This window comes from Dendrobates tinctorius, unplaced genomic scaffold (assembly GCF_039654945.1).
Source record: "Dendrobates tinctorius isolate UK_male_01 unplaced genomic scaffold, ASM3965494v1 ptg000058l, whole genome shotgun sequence".
Lineage (NCBI taxonomy): Eukaryota > Metazoa > Chordata > Amphibia > Anura > Dendrobatidae > Dendrobates > Dendrobates tinctorius.
Window position 1 is genome coordinate 1126404 of NW_027361726.1, and position 17916 is coordinate 1144319.

General features: G+C 41.2%; 1 protein-coding gene across 1 annotated transcript in view; it reads left to right on the top strand.

Moving 5' to 3' along the window:
* PTGDR (prostaglandin D2 receptor) overlaps window positions 1-17510 on the top strand; it is a 46162-nt gene extending 28652 nt beyond the window's left edge. Inside the window, exon 2 of the mRNA XM_073577914.1 lies at window positions 16500-17510. Within this exon, the coding sequence (XP_073434015.1) occupies window positions 16500-16721 (222 nt within the window). The 3' untranslated portion in view covers window positions 16722-17510. The remainder of the gene's footprint in view (window positions 1-16499) is intronic.
* Window positions 17511-17916: the final 406 nt, after the last annotated feature.

The following is a 17916-nucleotide window of genomic DNA, read 5'->3' on the forward strand; positions in this document are numbered from 1 at the left end:
ATAATAATATTAGATTACTGTTATAAGTACTCAATGACATAATTGATGTGAATTCATGTTATGGTAAGCCGTGAACAATATTCATATAAAATATGTATAATTATACTTCCCTAAGTCTAAATTGAAGCATCTCAGGTCCAGTCATCATCATCTGGTGTCATCTGGTCTTCATTTTGATGTCTTCTGTCTTCTTCTTGGTTCTTTTAAAAATACAGTTTTCTTATAGCATATAGATGTTGTAGGAATTGTGTGGTGTATCAAATCAAAGTCCATAAATTCAAATGTTGATAAGAAACAAAGTCTATAGATGAAATGCAGCTTTAATATCTGTGTAGTGTCACCTTTAAAAACCTGGGCTTACATTGGCTCGCCTTGGATATTCTGGAATCCTCCATCGGTACTGGTCTTTGAACAGGTGTGACGTCTTTGGTCAGCAAAGCAAGGGTTAAAATGACTCTTCCTTGCTAAACATAGCACCATAACCAGTCCTTGTCCTAATGCACAGGACATATGTCAGGGTTGTAGCTTCCTGACAATTACCTTCATTGTTCACCAGCTTTCATCGAAGCTTTTCAGGTGATTGAAAACCTCTGGAACTTGATAAGAACGTGATAACACCGTTCATCTCAGCATCATAGGATCATCGTCCTCTGGTTGTCAGGTTAGACACTTTAATTGTGACTGTCGGTGGTGGATACTGCACTTGTGACTGTCAGTGGTGGATACTGCACTTGTGACTGTCAGTGGTGGATACTGCATTTTTAATTAACACAGTCTATTACTCAGTAATCATAGCTTTGTTACCTTCTGGGATTTCTGGATCGCGGCATTCTTCTTCTTGCAACTGATAAAAATCAATGAAGTTTAGAAATGTGAAAAGTCTTTATTAACATAATTTCAGTATCTTGCTTGAAGTCTTCATTCCCTATTCTATACCAAATCTGGTAATTTCCCTATCCCATAATATCACAGCGTACCATAGCAATCAGTAATATCCATATAATTATTATCAGAATTTGTACTGTATATGGATTTCAATATTTGAAATAATAAACCAATAATAAGTGATAATACATTATTATCCATTTTTTTTTTTCATGTGATAGAACATTTTTATGTCATAGGTGTAATTACCTTTTTCAACCCATAGGTGTCACTGTGTTTTATGTAACCAGTGTTTTCATCTTTATTAATAAGGAATATATTTATTATACTAATAATATGTAGGAATGTAAAGCCATGAACCAAAATAAGAATATATGAGTGAGCGAATGAATGAATAAAAGAATTGTTGCATATAACTCAGAAGTGAAACATTTTCCTTAGTAATAGAACCATATAATTGCTATATTTAATGAAGCAATATTCTCAGTAGATATTACTTTACTAAATATTGGTGAAAGAATTAAAAATAATGAAAAATAAGAATGAAAAATAAGAATAAGAATAAGGCCTTTATGTTGATGCAGAGTAGTTATGTCTTCAGTAACATATACCCTTAATATTTCCATGATCTGGATTATTTCATAATTGTCATAAACTTGTGTTATCAAAATATTCAAATCATGCAACTTTGCATGTAATTCCTCTTAGTGTAAAGAAATGACTCTTTATAATACTTATTATTATACCCAATACTTATACCATTGTACCTTATTAATATTTTTTTTTCCTATTAAAATGTGTGAAGAAGAGGTATTAATCAAATGTGATTATGTAGTCAGGATAAAAAACATATTTCCCCCTTAATACCAAAAAATATTGTTTCATGAAATAATTCATTTATCAAAACCAAAATTAAAAATAATTAATGTATAAATTATGTGAATTTATACTTGCTTATACCATTATTTGTCTGAAGATGTGTAACCATCAAAATTAATTTGAATATCATAAAATTATCCTTTGGAAAAATTAATTTAAATGTAGTTTAAGATTAACACACTTGGACAGAGAAGGAAGGTCCACTATTCCCAGATGCAGCTGGTGAATACCAGGCTCTGTGCTGGTGCCTGTTTAAAAGAGCTAAAGCTGATAAGGAAAGAATAGATTTTCTTCCTAAACTATTTTCTATTTTGTTGTGCGATTGCACTTATCCACAATTAACTAAATCAAGAAATAATAATTACTATAGAAATATAGAAATATATGTTTGTATAGATAATATTTCATTATGTATCTTAATATTCTAATAATTTCCTAAAGATAAAAGCTTTGGGGTTTTTTTTTTTTTCTTTCTCTCATGCATTCAGGATCCTGAGGTCTCACAAACGTATCACATTACTCGCTCAGCAGCTGCTCATACACTCAGTCACTGTCACTCAGACTGTGTCACATATTAACTTTATACCTCACATATGAAAGTGTGATGAATACATGTATTTTAACCCAAATTATCCTAATTATCAATGCATTGTAAACTATTTCAATTTAGTCTCTTAATATTTCTTTGAATATTCCCCAAATACACATGACATAAATATATATGTATATGTATAGCTATACTTGACATTTAGGCTTTGCAAAAGTTGAGACCCCCTTTAAAATTCTTTTCCTAAGGAACAGGGACATAGTATACTGGTATACTTGTATTATTAGAACAAGGTTCAAATTCCCCTGCTGTGGTTGTCATTCAAACCATGCAGTAAAAAAACACACACCCAGAACATTTTAAAAAGCAATTGGTTATTTCCTTTTAAGGGTTAGATATATAAAATCATGCAATATTGCAACATCCTGTGTAAATAAAGGCATAAATCCTTGGAAGAGTATTTTTCTCGATTAAGTCCTGCTTTGAAATGAAAATTCTAAGGAAACATAAAAAATAAGGTTAATATCATATAATTCTAAATATTATTACTGATATAGATTTTAATTTTCATTAAAAAATACAGTTCTACTATTTCTACTTCTACAAACACTCTATATATATACTGTATGACTATGTATATATCCACAAACCATAAAACTACAGGATTATACTCTATAACTCACTAATTGTATAACACTGTTACACAATATATATTACTTTTTTTCTAGCCAATTCCTACACCCATACTTATTTCTCTGCAAAAAATATCCTGAAAGGTTCTTGCCATTTTAAAGCTGATAGATTCTTGGAGCAGAGTATTCAGTTTACAGGCCATGATGTCACTCACCACCTGTTTCTGTCTGTTAAATTCGGCCATCTTTGTTACAGAAAGAAAATCAGAACTCATCATTTTTCTTAATTCAATTTGTGTCTTTTCGGTGTTCTTTTGCATCATTCCATATGGTTTATAACAAACATGTGATTTTCTTTTTCTTTCTTCGTAGATTTGATTTTGGGGAAATCTCATTTTAGAAGGCTTTGCTAATACAGGCTTCTGATAAGATTTTACTCTGCCTGTCTTTACAAAATTAGCACAATTTACTTTCCTCTCACGATTCTCGTGTTTTCTGGCAAAATCAAGAAATTGCGCACATTCAAACAAAGAATCTTTTTGTGACGCAATAACACGAGATGCAGGATTTAGAAACCAAAATTTGCTTACAAAACTCCTTATGAGGGACGGTGTTTTGACATTCTCACTCAGCATTTTGTACAAACGTTCATATATGGACATGAACGTAAAAATACATTCCTTCCGACCAATCCTTAATTTTTGAAGAATATCAATATCTGGATGATTTTCATTTGATGAACAAAAAATGAGAATTTTTAATCTGTCCTTATCAGTTAAATTCTCATGTGTCTCACCAGATAACTTTAAAGACAATCTCCTAGCAAAATTTACAGGGATCCACATTTTGAACAACTGATTCTTCTCCTCGTTAGATAAATCAAAGTTATCAGTACAACTTTCATAAATCTCAGAGTTTCTATAAACATCTATTTTGTTGTCATAAGCAGGAATTATTTGGCATATCTTTATCAAATTCTTCCTCACGCTACTTCGGATTTGGGCCTGTGAGTCTTCTATTTTTAGTGGTACGTCTTTCCCTTGTACGTCCTCTACGTCAGTTCTGAAGTCTCCTCCTACTTCTCCATCTTGTTCCACATCTGCAAGGTCACCTTCAATAGCTGCTACTACTTGTAACTGTTTCTCCACATTACAGTGAATCTCGGGAATATCACTATCCTCTACACAATCATTTTTAGATTTCTCTGACACAGATCTATGAAATATATCTACCATCTGTAGAATATTTTTTAATCTCTCTCTTTCTCTATTGAAAAACTTAGAATCTAACCTCTGATTCTCGAGTTCACACTCGGCATATAAACTTAACCATAAAACTTCTGAATTAGAATTGTCTACAGACTTAAATTTCAATTTACTCTGCTTAGCAAGACAATTAATGACATCCATTTCTCTTACCTTGAAATGTCTCAGCTTGTTCCCTTTGATGGACAACGCTGGGTTCCTGTCTTTACACGTCTGGCTTACGTCTGGTACTTTTGGCACTTGTAGTACTTCTCAATCTATCTGGTACTTCTTACTTCTAGGTTCTATGTGATTCTTGTAAGTAGTGGAATTCCCGATAACTTGCACATATGATTTGACGTTAGCAAAGTCCAATCCCCCGTGTGTGCAAGTTGAGGGAAATCCGCAAAAAAGTACAAAAATTCAGATCTGGCTGGCTCTCCAATGTAAAATAATGCATATCCTGTAAAATACTCAGGACTAGTTACCAGATAAAAATATAGTGGTTTATTTGCTTACTTCCATCAAAGAAAGGTTATTACAGAAAAACAGGTGAATAAAAATAGGTGAAAGAGAAATTGTCCATTAGATCATGTTCTGAGATCCCACATGGCAAAAGCAACATGTATTCTTCTTCTCTCCGAGATCCTGAATAGCAAATGGCTGCTGTGTCTCAGTTCGGCTTCTCTCATCGCCGTCAAGTAATATACCAGCTGTTATGTCATGTCATCTTGCGTCTGTCTCTCATGATGGTGAGGGAAGAAGAGAGCGACCTCTACAGTTAGCCATGAATTATATACGTCTCCTAAAGCACGTGGTCTCTACATATATGGAGCTGTCTTTCTACCATGAGCCAAGCTTAAAAATAGCCTATGTCATGTAAGCTAAAGCATTCTACAGAACTGAGTCTTATAAGAAATTAACGGATTATTAATATTTAACAGAGTGTCAGGGGCAAGACCAAGGGGGTGAGCCACCACGACTGCTGGGACCAGACGGCCGGCTCAGGGGACACTAGACGAGTGTCTGACGACAAGCAGGAAGCAAGACGAGACTAGACGTAGGTGCAAGGTATCTTCATTAGAATAACACAAGATCACATACAGAGAAAACAAGCAAAACGTGCAAGGTGCGCGCGTGGGCACGCCAAGGTCCATAACATGGTACGTGCCAGATGGCACGCCTAGGCACAGGTAATGGCATAATGGCATCGGACTCCGGACTGCTGGCAAACCGACAGGGTCCAGGGATCAGGCTGCGGACGTCAGCTCCGGACATCAGGCCGTAGTCATCTGGTTCCGGACCTCTGGCAACGGTCGGCAGGTTCCGGGCATCCGGCAGGCAAACCAGGGTTCAGGCAAGGAGGCACGACAGATATCCAAGCAGGGTGCGTGTTTAGGGAACACGCCAAGGTCCAAGGCTAGGTGCGTGTGTAGGGGACACGCCAGGGTCCAAGGCTAGGTGCGTGTGTAGGGGACACACCAGGGTTCAAAACTAGGTGCAAGGCAAGGTGCGTGTGTAGGGGACACGCCAGGGTTCAAAGCGAGGTGTGTGTGTAGGGGACACGCCAAGGTTCGCAAACGAGACAGGGTGCGTGTGTAGCCACGCCAAAGCATAGAATAAAACAGTGCGTGTAGAGACACGCCAAGGTACAAGGTATAAGACAGAGTGCGTGTAGAGACACGCCAAGGTTCAAGGTACAAGACAGAGTGCGTGTAGAGACACGCCAAGGTACAAGACAGAGTGCGTGTAGAGACACGCCAAGGTACAAGACAGAGTGCGTGTAGAGACACGCCAAGGTACAAGACAGAGTGCGTGTAGAGACACGCCAAGGCACAAGACAGAGTGCGTGTAGAGACACGCCAAGGCACAAGACAGAGTGCGTGTAGAGACACGCCAGGGTTCAGAGCAGGGCTGCGTGCTAGGAGCTACGCAGGGACGCACACCTCACTGGCCAATGCACACGGCTGTAACGCCAGCACGAGGCACGACTAAGGCACAGGAGGGGGCAAAGGAACCTTCGTGCTAGGAGCCACGCCAGGTTCAGGGCAGGGTGCGTGCTAGGAGCCACGCCAGGGTTCAAGGCAGGGTGCGTGCTAGGAGCCACGCCAGGGTTCAAGGCAGGGTGCGTGCTAGGAGCCACGCCAGGGCACAAGGAAGGGCTGCGTGCTAGGAGCCACGCAGGGGGCACGCCACACTGGCCAGTACACACGGCTGTACACAAACACGTGGCACTTACCACGGCACAGGAGACGGCCAAGGGGAACCCACGCCGGGGTTCAATGCAAGGACAAGGCAGGGAACAAGGCAAGGAATACAGGCAGAAACAGAGCCAGGTCAGAGAGAGGACAGAGTCTAGCAGCGGAGCGTAGGCAGAAGCCCAGAGCCGGGCCAAGGGAAGACATTGGGACTAGACAAAGAAACGAGCACTAAGGAGAGGAGAAATGGTGCGTGTGCCAGGGAGCACTACAGAGCACCATAGGAGAGAGCGAGGCAGAGCAAGCAAAGACTGAGACCATAGGGAGGAACACAAAGCAAGGAATAGCAAGGCAGAGAACACAGGGAGGACTACAAGTCAAAGCATAGCTAAGGCGAGACATAGCAAAACAGACTAAGACAAAGAACAGCAGAAGGACTACAAGGCAAAGCAAGGCAAAGACAAACATGGCACGAGAGACAACACAAGACATGGCACAAGACAAGAGGCGGAATACGAGCACGGAGCGTGTGCAGAGACGCACTACAGAGCAAAGTGCAAGGGCACAGAATAGAGGGAGCAACCCCACAGACCCAGAGCCTTGCAGGGAAGCAACACAATAATCAGGCCCTGAGCATAGGAAGAGGCGGCCTGATATAGGGCATAGCACCTCCTCCTCAGGTCAGGACCAGGGGAGAACTTCCGGGATTCTAGACATGACGAGATGATAGCAGAACCAGACAGTGCAGGATCTTAGGAAACGTCACATGATCAAGGACTCCAGACATGACGAGAAGATCACAGAAGGCAGAGCAGAAACGCAGGGATCCTGCAGCTCAGACATGAGGTGAGTCTGCACACAGCTCTAGCGAACATGCAGGACAGCAGACAAAACATGCGCATGCACATCGCTCCAGGAGTTCTTGAGACAAACAGACATGGCAGACATGGCGGACGTGACAGTTACTATCTAGAAGAAGAATCCATAAGGCTTCTTTGTCCCGTAGTTGCTTTTCTCTATTTCCTCCACGAATATGTTTCTTTACCTGTTCAATAGCAAAAACATTGAAAAACGACAAATCTCTATTGTGTGACATAATAAAGTGTTTGGAAGCATTAGATATGCTGTGCACCGTAGGGTTTACAACATCATAGATGTGTTCTCGAACGTGTTCCTTTAATTTTCTGATGGTGGAACCTATATATTTTAAATTGCATTGTTTGCATTCTATAATATACTGTACACTACATGATCTGTGTTACAATTGGACCTCAGACTAATCTGCTGGACTTGTTCAAACGGAACCTCAGACTAATCTGCTGGACACGTCCACAGCAGACCTCAGACTTATCTGCTGTCCACACTGGACCTCAGACTGATCTGCTGGACACGACCACACCGAACTTCAGACTGATCTGCTGCACAAGTCAGCACCGGTCCTCAGACTAATCTGCTAGACACATCTGCACAGGACCTCAGACTGATCTGCTGGACACGTCCGCACCGGACTTCAGACTGATCTGCTGGACAAGTCAACACCGGACCTCAGACTAATCTGCTGCACACGTCCGTGCCAGACCTCAGAGTGATCTGCTGGACACGTCTGCACCAAACCTCAGATTGATCTGCTGGACACGTCTGCACCGGACCTCATACTGATCTGCTGGACACATCCACACTGGACCTCAGACTGAGACACTCAGCGTCCACACTGGACCTCAAACTGATCCACTCACAGCATCCACACTGGACCTCAGACTGATCCGCTCACAGAGGCCACACTGGACCTCAAACTGATCCACTCACAGCATCCACACCGGACCTCAGACTGATCTGCCCATAGCATCCACATCATAGTCTTCCCTCTCCTGTGGTTCTTGGACTTCCTAGGGTCACACTGCACAGCTCTGTGGCAGACTCGAGAGGTGGTAAAGTGGAGTGAGTACTGTCAAGCACACTGCTTGCGCACCCAGCTAGCTAGGGTGGATACCCAGTCTGTGCCTAAATACTCATTTTGGATGTGTGCTAATTCCCCTTCTTCACCTACTTTGATTTTTCTCCATCCTCCACTTCCCAGTGCATTCCGCTGTTGTATTTGTGAATATTTTATGTCATTGGTATTTTTCATTACCCCTGTTCGTGTTACCTTGTTAGTTTTGTTGGTGTATTACAGTACACTACTACTTCTCTCTATCCTGGGTGGAGGAAGGGTACCGACTGAGGGCGGATCCAGGATCTAAGGCAAGGTATGTGGTCCCAGCGTCTTCACGATCAGAAGTAATCCAGTGAACAGGGCAAGATAGGGCATACTCTAGCGTTAGGAATATGGAAGGATACCCAACAACAGAGTCATGACAATACCTCTACAGTAGATAATACAGAATCCACCTGTCATGGTGTGACTCGACCCCAACGGATGGTTGGTCAAGAGACTGCGTAACTCACACACAATGGGATGGAAAAAGCAAAAGGAAGGTCCTAGCGATAGGGAATGAGGGATGGTCACCACCTGAACTCAGTCTGAGCCTGTCCATGCACTCCTCTAACACCCTATGCAGGTTCTTCCCCCTGCCGCCTTTAGGAACCTAATCCCCAGTGTCACCTGTCTCTGCCCTGGCTAATGCACTGGCCGGAAAGTAGCACTAGCCGTTGCCACTTCAGATAGTACACACAGGGGAAAGTGACAAATACCAAAAGGGACTAGGAGAAAAAGCACCACACTTAGCTTATATACACCACTGCAAAGCTCCACACTGCATATATCAACCACAACAGGACTCTTAACACCACTTCTGCTAGTATGGTCTCCAGAAAGAACCTGTATAACCAACAGTCAGCTGATGCATTAGGTGACTCTATAAAGGAAGGTGGGAGTGGTCACCACCTACATCAGCTGACAGTGCAGCACTGCAGTAACACCAGGTTGCCAGCAGGGAAAAGCTGACATTAACCCCCGATGGGTCAAAAGAAAAAAAAGTTTAAACTGGAATGGAACCAGAGCTGTCACAAATCCAAAAATGGATCGTGACACCGTTCACAATAGATGGTATCACAGCTCATCTGTTCCTGGACAATGACTGATAACACCTCTTTCACAGGGATACCACGACAGAGGGGAGAGAAAATTGCAGCATCTGATCACACAAAATCCTGCACTGATTAGAACTGCTTCACCATCCTATTAAACAGGTGCAGGTTTCCTTGATGTAATTTGAAGAGGGTTATTCCATTCAGTTGATCTCCTGGAGCTCTCAATCCTGAATTGTCTCAGCTTTTCTGTGTTGGCCACTCTACTCTGTTATATATATTCTCCACTGGCTCTTGAGAGTTGCCAGAGATAGTTCTACATCCTGGTTTGGTGTTGGAAGAGAAATTCAGTGGTTGGAGTAGGCGGTTGAAAAGTTGTTCAGGAGATTGCTGATTGTAGATGTTTTGCATTTTTATCCTCATCATTTCCTATTTGGTTTCTCCTACCTATTCCTCCCCTGTGCTTGACTCTGTTGTTTTGTTAGTGTATTTGTATGATTGTAGTTTTCTTTTATCATTGTTTGTTTACCCCTGTCTGACTGCTTTGCGTAATCCTGAACACTTCGGCCTCACGTCTCCCTGGGTGGGGGAGGAAACAGATAAGGTTTAAGATAGGATCGACATGAAAACACATAAAGAAAAAAAGTATATCCACACAAATAGGGATCACCACAAGGATATGATAATCAAAAAGTATCAATTTTATTAATGGACACAACAAACAGACACTTTGTTTAAAAACAATTAAAAAGTCTGAACAACCAGACACTGATAACAAAACAAAGACAATGGGTCATTTTGATAAATAGTTAAATACTATGGGTCCCAAGGCCAACCATTCAGTATAATGCCAGGTATCTGGTTTGGGGGTCCCATGTAACCTACCCGGTAGCTTGTTCATCCTCAGAAACCAGGTGATATCATGCTAGGGAAAGGGACTTGTTAATGTATGTTTATTTGTGTTGGCAACATGATAAGTATTCAATTTTTTATTTATGGCATATGTAGAATCTCTATGTAACCATAGTAGTTATTGATAATATGGTATTTTTGATCCAAGGTCATGATTGTCATTACAATTGATTTGATAGACCCTAGGTTATGGTAACTAGCAGATACCTGGCATTATACTGAATGGTTGGCCTTGGGACCCATAGTATTTAACTATTTATCAAAATGACCCATTGTCTTTGTTTTGTTATCAGTGTCTGGTTGTTCAGACTTTTTAATTGTTTTTAAACAAAGTGTCTGTTTGTTGTGTCCATTAATAAAATTGATACTTTTTGATTATCATATCCTTGTGGTGATCCCTATTTGTGTGCATATACTTTTTTTCTTTATGTGTTTTCATGTCAATCCATTTATATGCACTAGGTGATCCCACCTAAATTGACATTGTGGATGGTGCCCGTTTATTCTATATCTTGTCAGGTTTAAGATAGGATCATAGTAAAGTATGTGACCCCGGCGTCTCCACCTTCTGAGGTAATCTGTCACACGGATAGACTAGTGCGCCCTATAATTCAAGGGGTCAGGTATGTGCCCACAGTCCCTGGTCACTACATGACAGCCTCTATATAGAGTAGATAGCACAGGATCCACAATCCACCATTCACAATAAATGGTATCGCAGCTCACCTCTTCCCCTTCATGTACAATGACTGATAACACCTCTATAAACAGTAGATAGCACAGTATCCACCAGACACAATAGATGGTATCACAGCTCACTTCCTCTTCTGTAACGTTGTAGTACACACCCTTCTCTGATTTTATCTCTATGCAGGAGTCCTCATTTTACAGGACCCCTTTGAAAATAATTATAAGACTCCGACAACTTTACATTTGCATCGTTTGCCTTACAAGGTTAAAGGGAGACTCCAGAGTTTCCCATGTGACAATATTCATTAGGGGACCCAGACTCATTAATGAGTGTCCCAGAGAGGAATTCAATGCACCAGATCCCAACATGATGCAACCCCTTTAATATAATCTGGATAGAATTTCCCCACATTCTCAGAGATTCAAATTTGGCCAGGTTATTAACCCTATCCGTGCCGACTCAGCAAAACCTTCTTCACAAAAATAACTATATTTTGTCCACTTACTGTAAAGCCTATTGTGAAAGCTGTCTCTAACCACAGACACTCCCGCCCTGGAAAGTACAGTGTGACTTCACCCTCACGTGCGGCTTTACCATCAGAGAAAATGTGGAAAGAAAAAATAAAGAAAAAAATAAAGAAAAAATAAATCTAGCACATGAGCCCTTTAACACACGATGGCAAATGTCATAAGACATAACAGAATCATATATATTTTTCTGAATGTCTCTGGGGCTCGGAGCCAAAATAAATTTACTTCTATTAGTTTTTTTTTTACAAACTTTTTAAAGTGAATTACAGCCACAGAGATCACTCCCATGAAAATTCTGTTCCCAGGCAAAAATGAAGGCAAAGGTTGATGTGGCCTCATTATATGGCCTAAAACATGTGACCACTGCAGCCGCCTGCCTCACTATGACCAATGAGCCCAGTGATTGACTGCAGTGGTCACTTGACGTAGCCAGGATGTAACCACTGTGGACTTGTCAATAAATAACGGTGGGAAAACAGCAGAGACGTGGCAGTACAGAAATATGTTTTGAAACACAGTATAACAAACGTGCAAAAATACTCTGCTGTAAAAAAAATATGATAGTAAACAGCAAGTGCTAGTAAAAAGGTGATAACAAAACAGGGTATTTAGTTGATATGTTTTTTGCAAAAAATGTATCCTAAGTCGCTCTACCAAACGTCAAGGTAACCCATCAGAGCAGTCCCTAACCGATGTATTTAAAACCTGACCATTTGAATAGTACCTATATGAGCAGGATTCAGACAGGTAATGTCCGATGTGGACACGCTGTGGAAGACTGCTTTATATGTGCATGGCCCACAAGAGAGGGGTGGAGACCTCCCAAAACTTGCATAAGCAAGAAACCAATTGAATACAAACGCATGGGCCATGCACACTGTGAACAAGTCGGTAGGACAGTGTTCACACCACCAAAAGACTGAAACACAGAGAAACATAGTACAACAAACACAAAAATACTCTGCTGTAAAAAAATATATATAACAGTAAACAGCAAGTGCTAGTAAAAAGATGATAACAAAACAGGGCATTTAGTTGATAAGTTTTTTGCAAAAAATGTAGACTAAACCGCTCTACCAAACATAGAGACTGCTGCAAAACCGATTGAAAACCTGTTAATAATGGGAGGGTAAAAACAAGGAGGATGAAGGAGGATTCTAGAAATGAGGCTGTGAGCGTATAACGGGTGAATAAGGGTAAATGATGCTGTGCAGTCCTCTATAGGGCTCTGCAGAATACACACGTCCAGGCACTTATCAATACAGAAACAACAATAAACAGGCTCTAGATCCAATCACTCCCTCAGTAGTGCACACAAGGCTGTACAGACAGAATGGTAAGTATTTGCCTCCACAGAGATGGTAGTGCAGTCAGGATGGAGTGCAGTGTTCCCCTCACACCCGACGCGCGCTGTTTTGCTGATCACTTCTTCCGCTTCTTCTGTGGTGATACAGTGCCTTGGGAAAGTATTCGGCCCCCTGGAACTTTTCAACCTTTTCCCGCATATCATGCTTCAAACATAAAGATACCAAATGTAAACTTTTGGTGAAGAATCAACAACAAGTGGGACACAATTGTGAAGTTGAATGAAATTTATTGGTTATTTTAAATTTTTCTGGAAATTCAAACACTGAAAAGTGGGGCATGCAATATTATTCGGCCCCTTTAGCTTAATACTTTGTTGCGCCACCTTTTGCTGCGATTACAGCTGCAAGTCACTAGGGGTATGTCTATATCACTTTTGTTCATCGAGAGACTGAAATTCTTGCCCATTCTGCCTTGGCAAACAGCTCGAGCTCAGTGAGGTTTGATGGAGATCGTTTGTGAACAGCAGTTTTCAGCTCTTTCCTCAGATTCTCGATTGGATTCAGGTCTGGACTTTGACTTGGCCATTCTAACACCTGGATACATTTATTTGTGAACCATTCCATTGTAGATTTTGCTTTATGGTTGGGATCATTGTCTTGTTGGAAGACAAATCTCCATCCCAGTCTCAGGTCTTTTGCAGACTCCAACAGGTTTTCTTCAAGAATGGTCCTGTATTTGGCTCCATCCATCTTCCCATCAATCTCAACCATCTTCCCTGTCCCTGCTGAAGAAAAGGAAGCCCAAACCATGATGCTGCCACCACTATGTTTGACAGTGGGGATGGTGTGTTCAGGGTGATGAGTTGTGTTGCCTTTACGCCAAATATATTGTTTGGCATTGTTGCCAGAAAGTTCGATTTTGGTTTAATCTGACCAGAGCACCTTCTTCCACATGTTTGGTGTTTCTCCCAGGTGGCTTGTTGCAAACTTTAAACAACACTTTTTATGGATATCTTTGAGAAATGGCTTTCTTTTGCCACTCTTTCATAAAGGCCAGATTTGTGCTGTGTACGACTGATTGTTGTCCTATGGACAGACTGTCCCACCTCAGCTGTAGATCTCTGCAGTTCATCCAGAAATGAAAGTTTAGAGGGACGGCCGGGTCTTGGTAGATTTGCAGTGGTATGATACTCCTTCCATTTCAATATGATCGCTTGCACAGTGCTCCTTGGGATGTTTAAAGTTTTGGAAATCATTTTGAATCCAAATCCAGCTTTAAACTTCTCCACAACAGTATCACGGACCTGCCTGTTGTGTTCCTTGTTCTTCATGATGCTCTCTGTGCTTCAAACAGAACCCTGAGACTATCACAGAGCAGGAGCATTTATACGGAGACTTAATTACACACAGGTGGATTATATTTATCATCATTAGTCATTTAGGACAACATTGGATCATTCAGAGATCAACGATGAACTTCTGGAGTGAGTTTGCTGCACTGAAAGTAAAGGGGCCGAATAATATTGCACGCCCCACTTTTCAGTTTTTGAATTTCCACAAAAATTTAAAATAACCAATAAATTTTGTTCAACTTCACAATTGTGTCCCACTTGTTGATTCTTCACCAAACATTTACATTTGGTATCTTTATGTTTGAAGCATGATATGTGGGAAAAGGTTGAAAAGTTCCAGGGGGCCGAATACTTTCACAAGGCACTGTAAGTGACTGAACATGTGTATTCTGCAGAGCCCTATAGATGACTGTACGACATCATTTACTACACTTATTCACCAGTTATAAACTCACAGCCTCATTTCTAGAATACTCCTTCAACCCCATTGTTTTTCTGATGTATTTTTGAGGTGCCTAACCCCTATTTAGTGAATTTGGTCTTATTATTTTGATAGTAGTCAGCGGGTACAGCGGCTGGAACCAGACCTCTCACTTCTCCAGCAATCAAATGAATCAGTGAACATGTAATATGTAGAGTAGAGTAACCAGCCCTCTGCACAGCAGGCGGTGCACGGTCTTGGTTTTCTCTTCTAATGGGAAAATGAGGGCGTCATGTGACTGCTGCAGACAATGATTAGCTGCAGCTGTCACATTCCTTCTGAGCAGCAAAGCAATCTATTTTTTCCTGGTTCAGACAAAATATGACCTATGTACATAATCAGTGGCCATTCAAAGGCTGCAGTGATCACCTGAGTCCCCCACTAACACACAACGCAACCACAGCAGCAGTACCAAAGAGTGTTGGGGTCCAGAAGCTAAGTATCATAGCCAATTTGTGTCAAAGTAATGGACAACCCCTTTAACTAGGGGTTAACTTTACTAAATAACTTTAACTTTATTTAAATAGCCATCATGCAATACTACATTTGTCCAGCAGTGGCCACTGCAGGAGTAATGGAGTAATGTGGAGCAGCCGCAGGAAGTTTTAGCTGCTGGATCAGAGGCAATCAGCTGAGTATAAAGGATTCCTCAGTTGCAGGGGTAACATGTCAGGTAGCTGTTATATTGCATAGACGTAGGCCATTCCCCAAAACCCTGGCCATGGTTTTAAAGAACAAAAATGGAAATTTGTGCAAAAACTTTCCAGCCAATATAGGGGGAAGCTAAATCGGCACAAACAAGATAGAGCTGCACAGAAATTCATGGGACCCAGCGACAAGCAGAGACTATCAGTAAAGGTATATTAACCTTGGCGAGACGCAGCCTTATCGATCAGCGATCAGCGGTGCCAATTATTTTCAGGCACCTCTGCTGGCACTTTGTGTCACTATCTCTTCACCTTTCTCCTACCTGAACCTGAGTAGTTTAATTACCTGGGAAATTTCTGTTCTACAAACATGTTATCGGAGCCTGAGCAAACACCTTGCACCAGATTCTTCTTTCCTTGGAATAAGGCGGGAGCCTCACATATTGGCAGCTGCACATCTATTCTTCTCGCTCCTAGAAGACAGCCACAAATTATACAGTGCGGAGCTGGGTAATATAATCTGTTGTCCCTCCTGTGGAATCGAGTGTCTAGAACTCACAGTGTGGAGAGGAATTACTGCAACTGCAGCTTCAGTCATTCCCGAAATGGTCCACCGACCCTCCAAATAGGGCTCCATTGGGTTCCTTCTCACCCACAAAAGTCTATGTAGTTGGAAGCCACCATGACATGAGTTTAAATGATTAGTAGGGCTACTTTCTTCCTATATTATTTATAGCCATGCCTAGATTAACCGATTACTGCCTTGGGTATCTTATTATAAGGGGTTGTCCATTTTGGGGCATTTCTTTTGGTTAGAAATGTCAACACTTGATTGCAACCTAAAGTTTTTGGGAACTTTGGTGATCAGAGGAACATTGCAACAAGTGATCAGTTCTCCTACAGAGCCCCTAGAGGGGAACTGAAGCAGTACAGATCAGGAGGTGAAATGCGCCGCTGCTGACGTTACAACCAGTTATCATTGGATTTTACTTACCTGTCCCACGTCGATGTAATTAAACCTAAGAAACTGAGTATAATTGATGGAAAAAATCTGTGACTTTGTTTTAGGGCTTCTGTATAAATGTCATCAAAAATTGAAATATACATTTTTTATGTTATTGAAATATGGAGATGAAAAGCCCCATTAACCCTTGTTTTCTTTTCCAGTTCCGAGTCTACATTGGAGCCTTCTCAAAAGAGAAAAGTGAATATGCCGATCTTATCGTTTTGCGGTTTCTCTCGATGAATTCCATAGTGGATCCTTGGCTTTTTATCATCTGCAGGACATCAAAATTTCACACCCATGTGCACAGTTTGTGCAGCTGGTTTCACACCACAAACACCACCCAGAGTCAACTACTGGACGAGATTACCAAGAGTGAATTGTGATCTTGAGACTGAAGTACAATTTCTTGCTCTTGCCAAAATTTTGGCAGTTGACTATAAAAACGTTTGGGGATGAAGTTGTTCCCGGCTGAGGATGCACTTGGATCATTATTATTATTATTATTATTATTATTATTATCATGGTTCAGTAATATATTTACAATGTATAAATCTACTGATAAGTAATGAAGGCTATAAGGATATTATGAAGTCTTTATTTATGAGACTATTGCACATTAGTCTACGAAGACCGATCAGGTCGAGCTCCGGAGTGTAATGGAACAGTCAAAAGGACACTCAGCTGGAATCATGGGCAGGAAACTGCAATCAACTGGAGAGAAAAAATGAGAATCAGAAGTGGAGATAGTGTACAGATTGTATATAAATAGGAGTCAGGGTCATAAAATCAGATTTTTCATGGGGGGATAATTGAAGAGAAGGCTGTGGTGGATACAGAATCGACTCTTAAAGAGTTACAACACATTTGGGTTATGTTTCTGGCTCCGTAAGGGCTTCTGTCTAAAATCCCGATAAATGGGATTTGGCCAGGACCCATGTGTCCTTCTAAGAAAGATGGACCCTCTTGAAGCAGAGGCCAGGGAGACCGATCAGAAAGTGGCTCTGTCTGGCTCATTCTAAGGAATTTGGCAAAATGGAGAAAATCACATTAATCTTCCAGTACAGAGAGAAATAAGGAGCCTTGGAGTTTCAAACACGGTGTTTAGTGATAGCAAAATATTTTGGCTCCGGCACAATGTATTTTTCAAAATAATAAAACAAATGTCATTTGTTTGTTTCTTTACCTTGATAAATGCAGAAACCTTATTTGTAAGACTCCTCATTTCCCGCAACACAGACTGACTAATGTTATTTTTTTTTATCTTCTCCAGCCACAGGCAGCAGAATCGGATATCCACACTAAGGCTATGTGCACACGCTGCGGTTTTTGCTGCGGATATGCTGCGGTTTTGGCCGCTGCGGATCTGCAGCAGTTCTGCAGACAATGTACAGTACCATGTAAGTCTATGTGACTTACAATCCGCAGTGCACATGCTGCGGATTTTTAACTGCGGAAAGCTGCGGTTTTGAATCCGCAGAAAGAAATGACATGTCACTTCTTTTCTGCGGATTCTGCTGCGGTTTACCATCTCCTCCACTGTAGAGGTGATAAACCGCAGGCCAATCCGCAGGTCATTTT